The sequence below is a fragment of the Oncorhynchus tshawytscha genome, linkage group LG17, assembly GCF_018296145.1.
Source record: "Oncorhynchus tshawytscha isolate Ot180627B linkage group LG17, Otsh_v2.0, whole genome shotgun sequence".
In the NCBI taxonomy this organism is placed as follows: domain Eukaryota; kingdom Metazoa; phylum Chordata; class Actinopteri; order Salmoniformes; family Salmonidae; genus Oncorhynchus; species Oncorhynchus tshawytscha.
The window spans coordinates 4,620,540-4,639,305 of NC_056445.1; the positions used below are offsets into that span (position 1 = coordinate 4,620,540).

The following is an 18,766-nucleotide window of genomic DNA, read 5'->3' on the forward strand; positions in this document are numbered from 1 at the left end:
TGGTTTTACAAACGTTTAATACGTCTTATTTATACACTTTTGTAATATTTATGAAATACATAGTTATATTTGCTAGCACTTATTTGTTTTTTCTTTGCCTCCAACCCCCTCCGGCGTGTGGAACGGATGTGGGTGGGACCAGGTCTACCTACATAAGGGTGCACATTTTTTTTAAATTCACAAAGCTCTGACGTAAGCTTATTAAATATTAGTGATACTATCAAGAGCTTTGGGTAAATTTACAAATGTACTTTGTTCAGTCTGCATATAGAGGGAAAAATATATGTTAATAAGGGATGACAGTTAGTCCAAATGGATTGTGATGTGTATTGCTGATTTCATTTTTTTGTTTTGTTTCAATACAAAGTTCGCCAGATTGGGACTACTGGAGTGTGGCATTCCTCGAGGGGAACTCCCTGATCTGGTAATTCTTCACCAGTAAAATAAGGGAGTATGAACCAAGTTTGAAAATGGTTTCAACAGTAACAGTATGTTGTTATGCTCTTTGACATTTGTCGTAGAGATAATGTTATTAAGAAAATTGGGAATGTAATAATTTGTCATATAGTCAATGCTTGTCTGAATTTCCTGAAACAGAAATTAATTGAACTAAAGTGTTGTTCTGATCTGTCCTCTCTTGAGGTTATCATGGAAGGTGATGTCAGATCGTGTCTTAATGCATGGTAGGAACAATTTGACCACAAACAAACAGTGTATGTGAACCTCAAAACCCTCCCTAACCGGCTGAAGAAAGAGCAACAAAGGCATTCAATGCGACAGTGACTTTTAACTCTCCCATCTGAGTCAAAACTGGGTACGGTCGGCAGTAGTGCTGAGACCGTGCGTATGGAGTCAGCGCGGAGAGAGAGAATGGCTCAGGTGAGAGACTTGTGTACGTGGGAGAAACGGACGCATCTATTTGGATATTGAAATCGGGACATGATCAAGGGCCATCAAATGTGACCGGCAAGAGTTATATGTGCCGTTGGGAAGATGAACTGTAACGCTATCCGAAGAAGACACGCTAGAAAGATAAGTGCTGGTAGAAGGTGTGGGGGGGGTCTACACACGGCAAACAATTTAGACTAAGAATGCATTGAGATACCGATCTTTCATTACCAGGCCACTCGCGACAGGATAACAGGGACAAAGGGGGGTTGTAATGAGAAGAGTTATTGCTTTTATAAAAGGTTCCTTTTATAAATGTACCTTTTAACCGGGATGATGTGTGCTAGGTTGAGAAGCTGGAATTTGAGTCATACTCAAAGTAAGCACTAAGGACTGGCATTCTACATTTGGGTTGGATAATTTATAAGATGTTTTAGTTATGATTCGGATACGGCGAGAGAGACTTGCTTTCATACGGTGAGGGGTGGGGGCACTGCTAAATGTTATTAGGCCTAGGGAGGCTCCAGAAACCTTATCTCTATCTCTCCTCCGACAGGGAGGTTTATTAGAGAACTCACTGGATGATAGCTTGGGTCAACCATGAAGGTCTTTATTTTGTTCTCTTTTGTTTTACTATGTCATCAGAATGTTTATGTTAAATCACATCGATGCATAGAGATGGCTGGATGATGCGGTATAATTCATTGCATACAAGGCTCATAGTCTGTGTTTTGTAACAACACCCAAGGATGAAAATGAAGGAGACGGCATGGGAGACCAGCATAACATGGGTATTGAACATAACGGATGGACGGTTCTTTCCCAGTTTTAGTTGCATCAAGGGTGGTGTGAAGTTATTTAAAAATGTACTTTTTTTCTCTTTCCTTTTCAAGTCAATATGTTTTTATGTTCCGTGGAACATCAGAGTGATCATTGTTCCAGAGGAGGGACTGATGTATGTTGACTAACTGATTTGAGAATGTGTTAGTATGTTTATAACTGTAGAAGTGCATTAGGAGTAGTGACTAGTGTGTTATGGGTTAGATGGAATGATATATGTGTAAATGTATCTGTAGCAGGAGGCGAGGTACACACGAGGCCTGTGTTTGAGACAGAATGTTTACATAAGGCTGTTACGTGGGATGGAACGTGACTGCGGTGGAGATCTGTGGGGGCTCATAAATTAAGGTTGTGGTGATAGTCTGGGAATGATACCACTATGTATATTGTTACAGGAGAAAGATCATAGGAGAGGGAGGACAGCTAACTGTGCACAATATAGGGACTATTATAAAGTGAAATTGAACATTATTTAATACCCAGATCATGGTGAGAGTAGAAGAGATAGTGGTGGCATTTCAGACACTATGATAAAATTTCAAGACACCTGTGACTCAGTTTTGTTAGGTTGGATATTCTTCCAATTTCTAACAGCCAGCGAACACTTGACAGATTACATGCAGTAGTTATTCTCATGGCAGTCGCTGTAGGGAAAGTAATTGAAGGAGGTTATAGTCATGGGCCATGTTAGTAGTAGCAGGGGTTACTTTAGTAGCATTGTAGGGAAATCAATTTATGAGGACTCATGCCACATGGATGGGTAAGGGTTGGAGAGAAGGAGGAGTGCATCTAAATTGGAGGATATATACTTGTGTTGGTGGAAACATGTTTTGTCTGGGAGAATAAACTTGGTTAAACTTCCATAGTGTCCGTTGAGGTTTTTACTCTGAAAATTAGAACCTAACAGTACCTTGTTGCAAACAGAATGCATGTTTTGGAATATTTATATTCTGTACAGGCTTCCTTCTTTTCACTCTGTCAATTAGGTTAGTATTGTACAGTAACTACAAAGTTGTTGATCCATCCTCAATTTTCTCCTATAACAGCCTTTAAACTCTGTTTTAGTCACCTCCTTCACACCTTTGGCAACTGAGTTAGGAAGGACACCTGTATCTTTGTAGTCACTAACGATAGGTGCCCTTCTTTGGGGCGGCAGGTAGCCTAGTGGTTAGAGCCTTGGGCCAGTGATCGAAGGTTGTTAGATTGGGGATTCAAACTGTCGTTCTGCCCATGAAGAAGGCAGTTAACCCACTGTTCCTAAGCAGTCATTGTAAATAACAAATTGTTCTTAATGGACTTGCCTCAGGTAAAAAAAAAAAAGTTAACAAAAATTGCGAGGCATTGGAAAACCTCCCAGGGATTTGTGGTTGAATGTTTAAAATTCACTGCTCGTCTGAGGGACATTACGGATAATTGTATGTGGCGGGCACAGAGATGAAAAAATCATGTTAAACACTATTACACAGTGAGTCCATGCAACTTAATATGTGACTTGTTAAGCAAATTGTTAACCTAAATAAGTTCAGGAGTAAGGGGTTGAATACTTATTCACTCAAGATATAAGCTTTTCGTTTTATATTCATATGTAAATATTAAGAAAAACATCATTCCACTTTGACATTACAGTGTTTTGTGTGTAGGCCAGTGACAAAAAATCTAAATGTAATTCATTTTAAATTCAAGCTGTAACACAACAAAATGTGAAAAACGTTAAGGGGTGGTTATACTTCTGGGGGCACTGTATTTCATTTTTGTCAGTAATGATACCAGAGTCTGACACATCTTGCTTATCATATCATATACACTGAAAAATATATAAACACAACATGTAAAGTGTTGGTCCCATGTTACAAGAGCTGATATAAAGATCCCAGAAATTGTCCATATGCACAAAAAGCTTATTTCTCTCAAATGTTGTGCACAAATGTGTGGTCCATGCACCTGAGAGGTGTGGCATATGAAGAAGCGGACTAAACAGCATGATCATTACACAATTGCACCTTGTGCTAGGGACAATAAAATGTGCAGTTTTGTCACCCAATACAATGCCACAGATGTCTCAAGTTTTGAGGTAGCACGCAATTGGCAAGCTGACTGCAGGAATGTCCACCAGAGCTGTTGCCAGAGAGGTTAATGTTCATTTCTCTACCATAAGCCGCCTCCAATGTCATTTTATAGAATTTGGCAGTACGTTCAACCAGCCTCACAACCGCCATGTATGGCTTCGTGTGGGCGAGCGGTTTGCTGATGTCAACGTTGTGAACTAAGTGCCCCATGGTGGCGGTGGGGTTATGGTATGGGCAGACATAAGCTACGGACAATGAACACAATTACATTTTCTCGATGGCAATTTGAATGCACAGAGATATCGGGACTCGATCATGAGGCCCATTGTGAGGCCCATTTCTTCTGTGACCAACATATGCATATCTGTATTCCCAGTCATGTGAAATTGATTTATTTCAATTGACTGATTTCCTTATATGAACTGTAACTCAGTAAAATCTTTGAAATTGTTGCATGTTGAATTTATATTTTTGTACAGTATAGTTATATGATATAATAAGCGAGTTGTGTCAGACTCTGTGGCCTTGTGGTTAGAGTGTATGTCCAGAGATTGAAAAGTTGGGGATACGATCCCCGGCCGAGTCGTACCAAAGACTTTAAAAATGGGACCTGATGCCTCTTTTCTTGGCACTAGCGGTCCTGTACATCAAGCTGCCTCATGCTACAGAAACAAGAGATAGGCTCCTGCCCCTATGGGCCGTTTTGTCTCAGACAAGGCTTCCTTACCGGCTTCACTTAGTGGGACATCACTACAGTGGCACAAGCTTGTCTGTAAATTACAAACACACACGGCAGACTTACATTTGTGCCGTTGACGCTCCACTGGACACTGGGCCGGGGCACACCCTCGGCCTCGCAGGTCAGAACTTTGTGTCTGCCATCCTCGCTATGGTGCTCGGTCATCTTCTTGATGACTGGTGTGCCTGTTGGACACACAGCACCAGGTTGGTTGTGCACAGCTTACTGAATGACTTGCTTTCAGTTCAGTCCCAGAAAGTGGTTAAATGTTGAGATGTCACCACAAGTTCTGTTGTGTAAATTGACTTACAGTATATGGCTCATTTACATGACAATAACATTTTAGACACCATAGCATTTTTATAATTTTCAATAGTGCCTATCTTTCCATTTTTGGCACTGAGGCATACAGCTGAAACTACATAACAGATTGACATTAGGCCACCTTTGAGGTCTGAAACATGTGAGAGATCAATCACTTTAAACCAACTCAAACTGGAGGCAATGTCTACCTGGGAACCAATATCAAAGAGGGAGAGAAAAGGGATGTGCACCTTCTACTACCAGTTGGAAGGACTGGCTGCGCTTGATGCCTGCAACGGACACCTCACAAACGTAGAACCCTGCATCAGCGTACGTCACATTGTCAAACCTAGGCATTTCGTCCAGCTTTCTGTTGTCCTGGTAGAGTGAAGTGAACCCAGACTCATTAGATCAAGCAACAGTCAAATCCTTGCTTATACACACATTTACTTCATATATGCAGTATGTCGCTGGGCATAATCATGGGTAGTATTCGAAACTCACTGCGTTGTCTTTTTGTTTTAAATGTTACTTAGGGCTCGATTCAATCCATATCGCGGAAGATCCGTGCTATAGGGTGATTGAAATTTAAAGGCAATATTCCCAAGCATTCACGGTAACGCTGTATATGTCAGCTCAATCAGAAAGGACCTTTTCATTTCCATCACACTATACCGTGGATCTTCCGCGACACAGGTTGAATGAAGCCCTTTTTTGGGGTGCAATTTGAATACTGCAAAGGCTGTTTTGTTGACAGAAGATGCCATTGTTAGTATGATGCTATTGGATTTCAGTAACTATTCAGCCTTCTAGCAAAACTTTTTTTTTTTTACCTTGGTCCATGACACTTTAGCATCGCCGGAGGCGTCCTGCTCCATTTTCACCAGCAAGGTGTCCCTGACCATCTTAAGGACCTTTCCTGTTGGGCTGAGACTGAGATCCAAGTCTAGGGAAAATGGGGGTGGAGAGGAGAGAGGAAAGGATTGTTCAGAGTTCCTGTACACTAATTTTTTTGTGCCCATCACTGGTAACAAAGCCCCCACAAAACCACAGAGGTTATGGGTTCACGTCCCAGTGCCATGAGCAGTCCCGCAACTTGGTGACTTTGTGATTCAGGGAGGACACATTCCCTCAGAACCCTCTTCTCCCAGGACCCCTTCCAGCAAAGTTATTGTCTCTCCCTCACACACAATTTAGTTGTTAGGAGCGGGACATAAGCTTTTGCTAAAGATGAGTGAAATGTGGCGAGACGGGGATGTGGCTATATTCACAAGACAGTCTTAGCCGGGGCCCTTTTGAACTAAGGACTAAACACACCTCAGAAGAAGGGAGTAATTAAGTGTGTGTGTGTGTGTGTGTGTGTGTGTGTGTGTGTGTGTGTGTGTGTGTATATATATATGCATAGTGGAGAAGGTACAGTGGGGTACGAAATGGTCGGTGATCTGTAAATATATATATATATATATATATATATATAAATATATATGATCTGTAATATATATATATATATATATATATATATATATATATATATATATTTATATTTCTAGGGGGTTTAAGGTTAGAATTAGTATTAGAATTAGGTTTAGAGTTAGGAGCTAGGGTTAATTTTAGGGTTACGGTTTGGCGCTAAGGTTAGGTTTAGGGTTAAGGTTAATTAGTTCTTCCCACTGCCCACCCAAACTGCACTCCCCTCCCAGCTAATCCTCTTGAAGATATATTTGATTACCTTCCCTTGCTCCTGTGACTTCATTTACAGTGGATAAAGGAGCTTGTTAAGAAAGTGCAAAATAAAGACAACACTGAAGATGTTGTCTGCTCACTTCTTTCAAGTCTCAGCGAGTGCTCACAACACTATCCTTGAAGCTTTGTTTAAATCCACAGCGCAACAAATTTGTCTATACTCACAGCTCACGACAACCTTTTCCGAGGCCTCCATTTTGTCATCGTCGACCAGCGAGCACTTGTAGTCTCCGGTGCTGTTGCGCGTAACGGCAGTCAGAGTGAAGGTGTCGGAATCTTTCACCGTCACTTTCTGGCCCTGTTGTGGGTAGGGGGAAAGGTTTGCATTGTGTTACCACACCACAATTGACAGGCAGACAGCCACTAGTGAAAGAAAGTAGAGGGACAAGGAGTGGTGAGGGAAAGAGGGAGAAGGAGTGGAGAGATACAGGGAGAGGTGGGTGAAGGATGGTTAAGGTAACGGTGACAGATTCTGTCACGAACAGTGGGGTACTGTCCACATGGCTTGGCCCCACAGAATTCAATTGAACCCAGAGATTTTCTATATAAATATTGGTATCTCAATCCTTGATCCCCCAGACACTACAGAGGGAAACCTGCCTTGATGCTGAAGTAGAAGCTGGTTGGAGGAGGGTTGCCGTCCGCATTGCACTTCAACGTCACGTTGTCACCCTCTCTGATGGGAGCCTTTGCCAGCACCTGGAGGCTCAACTTCTCTGTTGGATCTAAAAGCCAGATTCAGAGAGGTATAAAGGGAGTGGAGAGACCAGAGAAAGAGAAAAAGGAGAGAGACAGAGTAAGGATAGAGAAAGAGAGAGGGGAAGAGAAAGATAGATTGAATAGCCCCCGCGATATGCAACTTTTCAGGGAAGTCAGGAACCAATAAACACAGTCAGTTAGGAACGCTAAGGCTAGCTTTTTCAGACAGAAATTTGCATCATGTAGCACTAATTCCAAAGAGATTTGGGACACCATAAAGTCCATGGAGAATAAGAGCACCTCCTCCCAGCTGCCCACTGCACTGAAGTTAGGAAATACTGTCAACACCGATAAATCTACGATAATCGAGAATTTCAAGAAGTATTTTTCTACGGATGGCCATGCTTTCAACCTGGCTACCCCTATCCCGACCAACAGCTCTGCACCCCCCGCAGCAACTTGCCCAAGACCCCCCCCCCTGCTTCTCCTTCACCCAAATCCAGATAGCTGATGTTCTGAAAGAGCTGCAAAATCTGGATCCCTACAAATCAGCTGGGCTAGACAATCTGGACCCTCTCTTTCTAAAATTATATGCCGAAATTGTTGCAACCCCTATTACTAGCCGGTTCAACCTCTCGTACGTATCGTCTGAGATTCCCAAAGATTGGAAAGCTGCGTGGTCATCCCCCTCTTCAAAGGGGGAGACAATCTAGACCCAAACTGTTGCAGACCTATATCCATCCTGCCCTGCCTTTCTAAAGTCTTCGAAAGCCAAGTTAACAAACAGATCACCGACAATTTCGAAACCCACCGTTCCTTCTCCACTATGCAATCTGGTTTCCGAGCTGGTCATGGGTGCACCTCAGCCACGTTCAAGGTCCTAAACGATATCATAACCGCCATAGATTTAAAAAAATAGTACTGTGTAGCCGTTTTCATCGACCAGGCCAAGGCTTTCGAATCTGTCAATCACTGAATTCTTATCAACAGACATAATAGCCTTGGTTTCTCAAATGACTGCCTTGCCTGGTTCACCAACTACTTCTCAGATAGAGTTCAGTGTGTCCAGGAGGGCCTGTTGTCTGGACCTCTGGCAGTCTATGGGTGTGCCACAGGGTTCAATTCTCGGGCCTACTCTTTTTTTATTTATCAATGATATCGCTCTTGCTGCTGGCGATTCCCTGATCCACCTCTATGCAGACGACACCATTCTGTATAAATCTGGCCCTTCCTTGGACACTGTGTTAACAAACCTCCAAACAAGCTTCAATGCCATACAACACTCCTTCGTGGCCTCCAACTGCTCTTAAATGCTAGTAAAACTAAATGCATGCTCTTCAACCGATTGCTGCCCGCACCTGCCCGCCCACCTAGCATCACTACTCTGGATGGTTCTGACTTAGAATATGTGGACAACTACAAATACCTTGGTGTCTGGTTAGACTATAAACTCTCCTTCTAGACTCACATTAAGCATCTCCAATCCAAAATTAAATCTAGAATCTGCTTCCTATTTCGCAATAAAGCCTCCTTCACTTATGCTGCCAAACATACCCTTGTAAAATGGACTATCCTACCAATCCTTGACTTCGGCGATGTAATTTACAAAATAACACTCTACTCAGCAAATTGGATGTAGTCTATCACATTGCCATCCGTTTTGTCACCAAAGCCCCATATACTACCCACCACTGCGACCTGTATGCTCTCGTTGGCTGGCCCTCGCTACATAGTCGTCGCCAAACCCACTGGCTCCAGGTCATCTGTAAGTTTTTGCTAGGTAAAGTCCCGCCTTATCTCAGCTCACTGGTCTCCATAGCAACACCCACCCGTAGCACGCGCTCCAACAGGTATATTTCACTGGTCATCCCCAAAGCCAACACTTTCTTTGGCCGCCTTTCCTTCCAGTTCTCTGCTGACAATGACTGGAAAGAATTGCAAAAATCACTGAAGCTGGAGAATTATATCTCCCTCACTAACTTTAAGCATCAGCAATCAGAGCAGCTTACCGAATACTGTACCTGTACACAGCCCATTAATAAATAGCACACCCAACTACCTCATCCCCATATTGCTATTTTTTGTTGTTGTTGCTCTTTTGCACTCCAGTATCTCTACTTGCACATTATCATCTGCACATCCATCACTTCAGTGTTAATGCTAAATTGTAATCATTTTGCCACTATGGCCTATTTATTGCCTTACCACCCTAACCTTGCTACATTTGCACACACTGTACATAGATTTTTCTATTGTGTTTTTGACTGTACGTTTGTTTATCCCATGTGTAACTCTTTGTTGTTTTTGTCACACTGCTTTGCTTTAACTTGGCCAGGTTGCAGTTGTAAATTAGAACTTTTTCTCAACTGGCCTACCTTGTTAAATAAAGGTGAAATAAAAATAAAATCATCAATGTAAGCCTACTAGAAAGTGTGTGCCCTCAGGCCTGGAGGGAAGCAAAAGTCATTCCTCTACCGAAGAATAGTAAAGCCCCCTTTACTGGCTCAAATAGCCGACCAATCGGCTTGTTACCAACCCTTAGTAAACTTCTGGGAAAAATGGTGTTTGACCAGATACAATTTCACAGTAAACAAATTGACACCAGACTTTCAGCAAGCTTATAGGGAAGGACAATCAACAAGCACAGCACTTACACAAATGACTGATGATTGTCTGAGAGAAATTGATGATAAAATTATTGTGGAGGCTCGTTAGACTTCATGACGGCTTTTTGACATTATCGATAATAGTCCGCTGTTGGAAAAACATATATTTTATGGCTTTACACCCCTTGCTATAATGTGGATAAAGAGTTACTTGTCTAACAGAACACAGAGGGTGTTTTTTAATGGAAGCCTCTCAAACATAATCCAGGTAGAATCAGAAATTCCCCAGGGTAGCTGTTCAGGCCACTTGCTTTTCCAATCTTTTCTAATGACAATAGACTGGCATTGAGTAAGGCCAGTGTGTCTATGTATGTGGATGACTCAACACTATAGCTACTGAAATGACTGCAACACTTAACAAAGTGCTGCAGTTAGTTTCAGAATGTGTAGCGAGGAAAAAGCTAGTCCTTAATATCTCCAAAACTAAAAGCATTGTATTTGGCATAAATCATTCACTAAACCCTAAACCTCAACTACGTCTCGTAATTGTTCATGTGGAAAATGTGCAAGTTGAGGTGACTAAACTGCTTGGAGTAACCCTGGATTGTAAACTGTCATGGTCAAAACATATAGATATAACAGTAGCTAAGATGGGGAAAAGTCTGTCCATAATAAAGCGCTACACTGCCTTCTTAACAGCACTATCATCAAGGCAGGTCCTACAGGCCCTAGTTTTGTAACACCTAGACTACTTTTCAGTAGTGTGGTCAGGTGCCACAAGGAGGGACTTGGGAAAATTGCAGTTGGCTCAGAACAGGGCAGCACTGCTGGCCCTTAAAAGTATACATGGAGCTAACATTAATGACATGCATGTCAACCTCTCATGGCTCAAAGTGGAAGAGAGATTGACTTCATCATTACTTGTTTTTGTAAGAGGTGTTGACAAGCTGAATGTACCGAGCTGTCGACAAGCTGAATGTACCGAGCTGTCTGTTTAAAATACTAGCACACATGCATACCCCACAAGACATCTCTTCACAGTACCCAAGTCTAGAACAGACTATGGGAGGCGCACACTACTAAACGCAGCAAAAAAAAGAAACTGCCCTTTTTCAGGACCCTGTCTTTCAAAGATAATTTGTAAAAATCCAAATAACTTCACAGATCTTCATTGTAAAGGGTATAAATATAGTTTCCGATGCTTGTTCAATGAACCATAAACAATTAATGAACATGCACCTGTGGAACGGTCGCTAAGACACTAACAGCTTACAGACGGTAGGCAATTAAGGTCACAGTTATGAAAACTTAGGACACTAAAGAGGCCTTTCTACTGACTCTGAAAAACACTAAAAGAAAGATGCCCAGGGTCCCTGCTCATCTGCGTGAACGTGCCTTAAGCATGCTGCAACGAGGCATGAGGACTGCAGATGTGGACAGGGCAATAAATTGCTATGTCCGTACTGTGAAACACCTAAGACAGAGCTACAGGGAGACAGGACGGACAGCTGATCGTCCTCGCAGTGGCAGACCACATATAATAACACGTGCACAGGATCGGTACATCCAAACATCACACCTGCGGGACAGGTACAGGATGGCAACAACAACTGCCTGAGTTACACCAGGAACGTACAATCGCTCCATCAGTGCTCAGACTGTCCGTAATAGGCTGAGAGAGGCTGGACTGAGGGCTTGTAGGCCTATTGTAAGGCAGGTCCTCAACAGACATCACCGGCAACAACGTCGCCTATGGTCACAAACCCACCGTCGCTGGACCAGACAGGACTGGAAAAAAGTGCTCTTCACTGACGAGTCGCGGTTTTGTCTCACCAGGGGTGATGATTGGATTCACGTTTATCATCGAAGGAATGAGCATTACACCGAGGCCTGTACTCTGGAGCGGGATCGATTTGGAGGTGGAGGGTCCGTCATGGTCTGGGGCGGTGTGTCACAGCATCATAGGACTGAGCTTGTTGTCATTGCAGGCAATCTAAACCCTGTGCGTTACAGGGAAGACATTCTCCTCCATCATAGGGTACCCTTCCTGCAGGCTCATCCTGACATGACCCTCCAGCATGACAATGCCACCAGCCATACTACTCGTTCTGTGTGTGATTTCCTGCAAGAAAGGAATGTCATTGTTCTGCCATGGCCAGGGAAGAACCCGGATCTCAATCCCATTGAGCATGTCTGGGACCTGTTGGATCGGAGGGTGAGGGCTAGGGCCATTCCCCCCAGAAATGTCCGGGAACTTGCAGGTGCCTTGGTGGAAGAGTGGGGTAACATTTCACAGCAAGAACTGGCACATCTGGTGGAGTCCATGAGGAGGAGATGCACTGCAGTACTTAATGCAGCTGGTGGCCACGCCAGATACTGACTGTTACTTTTGATTTTGACTCCCCCTTCTTTGTTCAGGGACACATTGTTTAATTTCTGTTAGTCACATGTCTGTGGAACTTGTTCAGTTTATGTCTCAGTTGTTGAATCTTATGTTCATACAAATACTTACACATGTTAAGTTTGCTGAAAATAAACGCAGTTGACAGTGAGGACGTTTAATTTTTTGCTGAGTTTACATAGAGCAATGACTACATCGAACTCTATTCCACATCAGGTAATTGATGCAAGCAGTAGCATCAGATTTTAAAAAGCAGGTAAAAATACACCTTATGGAACAACAGGGACTGTGAAGAGACACACACAGGTATGGACACATGCATACACATACAATGTGATATTGTTGTATGGTGGTATTGAACATGTTGTGTTGTGGACATGTGGTGGTGTAAGGATGTTATATGATGGACTGTTTTATCTTTAGCTCATTCAGTACAAACATAGTTCACTGTTTTTTCTTTTGTTTTATATTTAATGTGGGTGCTTTGGTGTGTTTGGACCCCCAGGAAGAGTAGCTGCTGGGGATTCCTAATAAATAGAAATACCTGACAAGACTGAATCCAAACATTACACTGTTGATTTTATGTGCATTTTACATTTACTGTACTTTTCACACACAACAAGCACACATTTTTATTTTATTCTTAAAACATGTCTATCTATCGATGTGTTATGACGCGTTATGTTCGACCCGCTCAGTTTTTTTTACCACAAAACACCAGAGAATTGCCAAAAAGAGTAGAACCAGTGCACCTACTTTTGCACTGATTTGACTATTAGATATTCAATGTTTCTTTTGAAAGAAATATTTAAGAAGGAATAGTTTCACCATATTAAAACAGTTCAGTTCAAGGTTGACCTTAAAATGAGAGACATGAATCACTAATAAATAATGATCGTGAGAAATAACTTAGTCAAAGCAATGAAATAGTATTTTGGGGGGTTAGTGGCTTAAAATCTTCACGTAAGTCACAGAGAATGCACAGAAAATGTATTGAATTTTCCATGTGGTCTATATTAAAAGAGTACTTCAATTTCATATAACAGGATTTTAAAATGCAATATTGGTGCATAATTTCTACTTCACATATCAAAAGGTATGCAAAGGCACTCATTTCATGGAACAACCCAGTACACGTAAAGTTCTGCCCATTGGACGTTGGTTGCAATGCTCATAATATGACAAATGAATAAACAAACTTGACGAGAGCATGCACATCAAATCAAATCAAATTTTATTTGTCACATACACATGGTTAGCAGATGTTAATGCGAGTGTAGCGAAATGCTTGTGCTTCTAGTTCCGACAATGCAGTAATAACCAACAAGTAATCTAACTAACAATTCCAAAAAAACTACTGTCTTATACACAGTGTAAGGGGATAAAGAATATGTACATAAGGATATATGAATGAGTGATGGTACAGAGAGGCATATGCAAGATACAGTAGATGATATCGAGTACAGTATATACATATGAGATGAGTATGTAAACCAAGTGGCGTAGTTAAAGTGGCTAGTGATACATGTATTACATAAGGATGCAGTCGATGATATAGAGTACAGTATCTACGTATGCATATGAGATGAATAATGTAGGGTAAGTAACATTATATAAGGTAGCATTGTTTAAAGTGGCTAGTGATATATTTACATAATTTCCCATCAATTCCCATGATTAAAGTGGCTGGAGTAGAGTCAGTGTCATTGACAGTGTGTTGGCAGTAGCCACTCAATGTTAGTGGTGGCTGTTTAACAGTCTGATGGCCTTGAGATAGAAGCTGTTTTTCAGTCTCTCGGTCCCAGCTTTGATGCACCTGTACTGACCTCGCCTTCTGGATGACAGCGGGGTGAACAGGCAGTGGCTCGGGTGGTTGATGTCCTTGATGATCTTTATGGCCTTCCTGTAGCATCGGGTGGTGTAGGTGTCCTGGAGGGCAGGTAGTTTGCCCCCGGTGATGCGTTGTGCAGACCTCACTACCCTCTGGAGAGCCTTACGGTTGAGGGCGGTGCAGTTGCCATACCAGGCGGTGATACAGCCCGCCAGGATGCTCTCGATTGTGCATCTGTAGAAGTTTGTGAGTGCTTTTGGTGACAAGCCGAATTTCTTCAGCCTCCTGAGGTTGAAGAGGCGCTGCTGCGCCTTCCTCACGATGCTGTCTGTGTGAGTGGACCAATTCAGTTTGTCTGTGATGTGTATGCCGAGGAACGTAAAACTTGCTACCCTCTCCACTACTGTTCCATCGATGTGGATGGGGGGGTGTTCCCTCTGCTGTTTCCTGAAGTCCACAATCATCTCCTTAGTTTTGTTGACGTTGAGTGTGAGGTTATTTTCCTGACACCACACTCCGAGGGCCCTCACCTCCTCCCTGTAGGCCGTCTCGTCGTTATTGGTAATCAAGCCTACCACTGTTGTGTCGTCCGCAAACTTGATGATTGAGTTGGAGGCGTGCATGGCCATGCAGTCGTGGGTGAACAGGGAGTACAGGAGAGGGCTCAGAACGCACCCTTGTGGGGCCCCAGTGTTGAGGATCAGCGGGGAGGAGATGTTGTTGCCTACCCTCACCACCTGGGGGCGGCCCGTCAGGAAGTCCAGTACCCAGTTGCACAGGGCGGGGTCGAGACCCAGGGTCTCGAGCTTGATGACGAGCTTGGAGGGTACTATGGTGTTGAATGCCGAGCTGTAGTCGATGAACAGCATTCTCACATAGGTATTCCTCTTGTCCAGATGGGTTAGGGCAGTGTGCAGTGTGGTTGAGATTGCATCGTCTGTGGACCTATTTGGGCGGTAAGCAAATTGGAGTGGGTCAAGGGTGTCAGGTAGGGTGGAGGTGATATGGTCCTTGACTAGTCTCTCAAAGCACTTCATGATGACGGATGTGAGTGCTACGGGGCGGTAGTCGTTTAGCTCAGTTACCTTAGCTTTCTTGGGAACAGGAACAATGGTGGCCCTCTTGAAGCATGTGGGAACAGCAGACTGGTATAGGGATTGATTGAATATGTCCGTAAACACACCGGCCAGCTGGTCTGCGCATGCTCTGAGGGCGCGGCTGGGGATGCCGTCTGGGCCTGCAGCCTTGCGAGGGTTAACACGTCTAAATGTCTTACTCACTTCGGCTGCAGTGAAGGAGAGACCGCATGTTTTCGTTGCAGGCCGTGTCAGTGGCACTGTATTGTCCTCAAAGCGGGCAAAAAGTTATTTAGTCTGCCTGGGAGCAAGGCATCCTGGTCCGTGACTGGGCTGGGTTTCTTCCTGTAGTCCGTGATTGACTGTAGACCCTGCCACATGCCTCTTGTGTCTGAGCCGTTGAATTGAGATTCTACTTTGTCTCTGTACTGGCGCTTAGCTTGTTTGATAGCCTTGCGGAGGGAATAGCTGCACTGTTTGTATTCAGTCATGTCACCAGACACCTTGCCCTGATTAAAAGCAGTGGTTCGCGCCTTCAGTTCCACACGAATGCTGCCATCAATCCACGGTTTCTGGTTAGCAAATGTTTTAATCGTTGCTATGGGAACGACATCTTCAACGCACGTTCTAATGAACTCGCACACCGAATCAGCGTATTCGTCAATGTTGTTGTCTGACGCAATACGAAACATCTCCCAGTCCACGTGATGGAAGCAGTCTTGGAGTGTGGAGTCAGCTTGGTCGGACCAGCGTTGGACAGACCTCAGCGTGGGAGCTTCTTGTTTTAGTTTCTGTCTGTTGGCAGGGATCAACAAAATGGAGTCGTGGTCAGCTTTTCCGAAAGGGGGCGGGGCAGGGCCTTATATGCGTCGCGGAAGTTAGAGTAACAATGATCCAGGGTCTTTCCACCCCTGGTTGCGCAATCGATATGCTGATAAAATTTAGGGAGTCTTGTTTTCAGATTAGCCTTGTTAAAATCCCCAGCTACAATGAATGCAGCCTCCGGATAAATCGTTTCCAGTTTGCAGAGAGTTAAATAAAGTTCGTTCAGAGCCATCGATGTGTCTGCTTGTGGGGGGATATATACGGCTGTGATTATAATCGAAGAGAATTCTCTTGGTAGATAATGCGGTCTACATTTGATTGTGAGGAATTCTAAATCAGGTGAACAGAAGGATTTGAGTTCCTGTATGTTTCTTTCATCACACCATGTCACGTTGGCCATAAGGCATACGCCCCCGCCCCTCTTCTTACCAGAAAGATGTTTGTTTCTGTCGGCGCGATGCGTGGAGAAACCCGCTGGCTGCACCGCTTCGGATTGCGTCTCTCCAGTTAGCCATGTTTCCGTGAAGCAGAGAACGTTACAGTCTCTGATGTCCCTCTGGAATACTACCCTTGCTCGGATTTCATCAACCTTGTTGTCAAGAGACTGGACATTGGCAAGAAGAATGCTAGGGAGTGGTGCACGATGTGCCCGTCTCCGGAGTCTGACCAGAAGACCGCTTCGTTTCCCTCTTTTTCTGAGTCGTTTTTTTGGGTCGCTGCATGTAATCCGCTCCGTTACACTGGTTGTAAGGCAGAACACAGGATCCGCATCGCGAAAAACATATTCTTGGTCGTACTGATGGTGAGTTGACGCTGATCTTATATTCAGTAGTTCTTCTCGGCTGTATGTAATGAAACCTAAGATGACCTGGGGTACTAGTGTAAGAAATAACACGTAAAAAAACAAAAAACTGCATAGTTTCCTAGGAACGCGAAGCGAGGCGGCCATCTCTGTCGGCGCCGGAAGTAGACTGAAAGGCATGGGGTCATTACATGATGTAGGGGCCACCACTGATAATGTATCATGTTTGTAGTCATTGTTGTAGTCATTTAAATGCATGTTAGTGCTTTTGGTATGTGCTAAGTACAATGAAAAGGCATTTTGGCAAAATATATCGTTGCGGCGGCAGCATATTGAAGGCCTTGGATGCGTGGCTTTATCTTAGTGCTTTTTGGCATCCCATGAGACGGATTGTCCTGCCAGTTAATGTGTAATGTGTTCTGAGGTTAAAGTTCAAGGTTGTACACTGACAGTTCTGCACTCTTAAATTTGATTTATTAACTAGGCAAGTCAGTTAAGAACAAATTCTTATTTAGAATGACAGCCTAGGAACAGTGGGTTAAGTTCCTTCTTCAGGGGCAGAAAGTCAGATTTTTTACCTTGTCTGCTTGGGGATTCGATCTAGCAACCTTTTGGTTACTGGCTCAACGCTCTAACCACTAGGCTACCTACCGCCCCCTAATGTACTTGTCCTCTTGCTCAGTTGTGCACCGGGGCCTCCCACTCCACTTTCTATTCTGGTTAGAGACAGTTTGCGCTGTTCTGTGAAGGGAGTAGTACACAGCGTTGTACGAGATCTTCAGTTTCTTGGCAATTTCTCACATGGAATGGCCTTCATTTCTCAGAACAAGAATAGACTGACGAGTTCTTTGTTTCTGGCCATTTTGAGCCTGTAATCGAACCCACAAATGCTGATGCTCCAGATACTCAACTAGTCTAAAGAAGGACAGTTGTATTGCTTCTTTAATCATAACAATAGTGTTTTCAGCTGTGCTAACATAATTGCAAAAGGGTTTTCTAATGATCAATTAGCCTTTTAAAATGATAAACTTGGATTAGCTAACACAACGTGCCATTGGAACACAGGAGTGATGGTTGCTGATAATGGGCCTCTGTACACCTATGTAGATATTCCATTAAAAATCAGCCGTTTCCAGCTACAATAGTCATTTACAACATTAACAATGTCTACACTGTATTTCTGATCAATTTTGTGTTATTTTAAAATGGACAAAAAATGTGCTTTTCTTTCAAAAACAAGGACATTTCTAAGTGAACCCAAACTTTTTAACGGTAGAGTATATTGATAAATACATGTGAAAATATATTCCTTAATGCATTTCAGAATACATTTTTGAAATACATTAAATACTTTTTGGGATGCAGTTAACATATATACTGTGATATAAATTGTACGTACATTTATGTATTTATATACATTCAATAATGTATTAAATCGTTTTGAAAATATACATTATCTGTCCAATTTTAAATACTTCACATGTAACCTAAAGACATTAATCTAAACCTTTTTTTTCTTCTCCCGTATGGGTCTTTTCCCATTATACACAATTTTCGTTAATTTGTTCCTACTGGATACGGCCCAGGGCTGTAGGTTTGATTAAAGCATGTGCTGAATATACTAAAATAGACTATATTAATACATGATTATCACTAATTCTGTGACAGGTTCATGTACATCTACTGCAGGTCAAAGACCTCCAGGGGGCAGTGTGGTCCACTCACAGTGAATGATGAAGGTCTCGGGAGCGGACACCTGTGTTTCCAGGCTGTGTTTGGCGGTGCAAGTGAATTTGGCTCCCACGTCGCTTTTCACCGCTGTGTACTGCAGACCGGACGTGGTAGTGGACAGGCCCGTCGACGGATCCATCTTCACACTGGGCGTGATGATGATGGCTGCGAGTGCAAACAAACAAAGAGGATGAGTCACTGGTAGTAAGAGTTGTC

General features: G+C 43.1%; 1 protein-coding gene across 1 annotated transcript in view; it reads right to left on the reverse strand.

The window, feature by feature from the left end:
• Positions 1-18,766, reverse strand: part of alcama (activated leukocyte cell adhesion molecule a) — a 75,665-nt gene that overhangs the window by 7,520 nt on the left and 49,379 nt on the right. Inside the window, exons 6-11 of the mRNA XM_024376771.2 lie at positions 18,545-18,715; positions 7,180-7,304; positions 6,745-6,877; positions 5,670-5,782; positions 5,088-5,214; positions 4,597-4,718 (exon numbers count right to left, since the gene is read on the reverse strand). Coding sequence (XP_024232539.1) covers positions 4,597-4,718; positions 5,088-5,214; positions 5,670-5,782; positions 6,745-6,877; positions 7,180-7,304; positions 18,545-18,715 — 791 coding nt within the window. The remainder of the gene's footprint in view (positions 1-4,596; positions 4,719-5,087; positions 5,215-5,669; positions 5,783-6,744; positions 6,878-7,179; positions 7,305-18,544; positions 18,716-18,766) is intronic.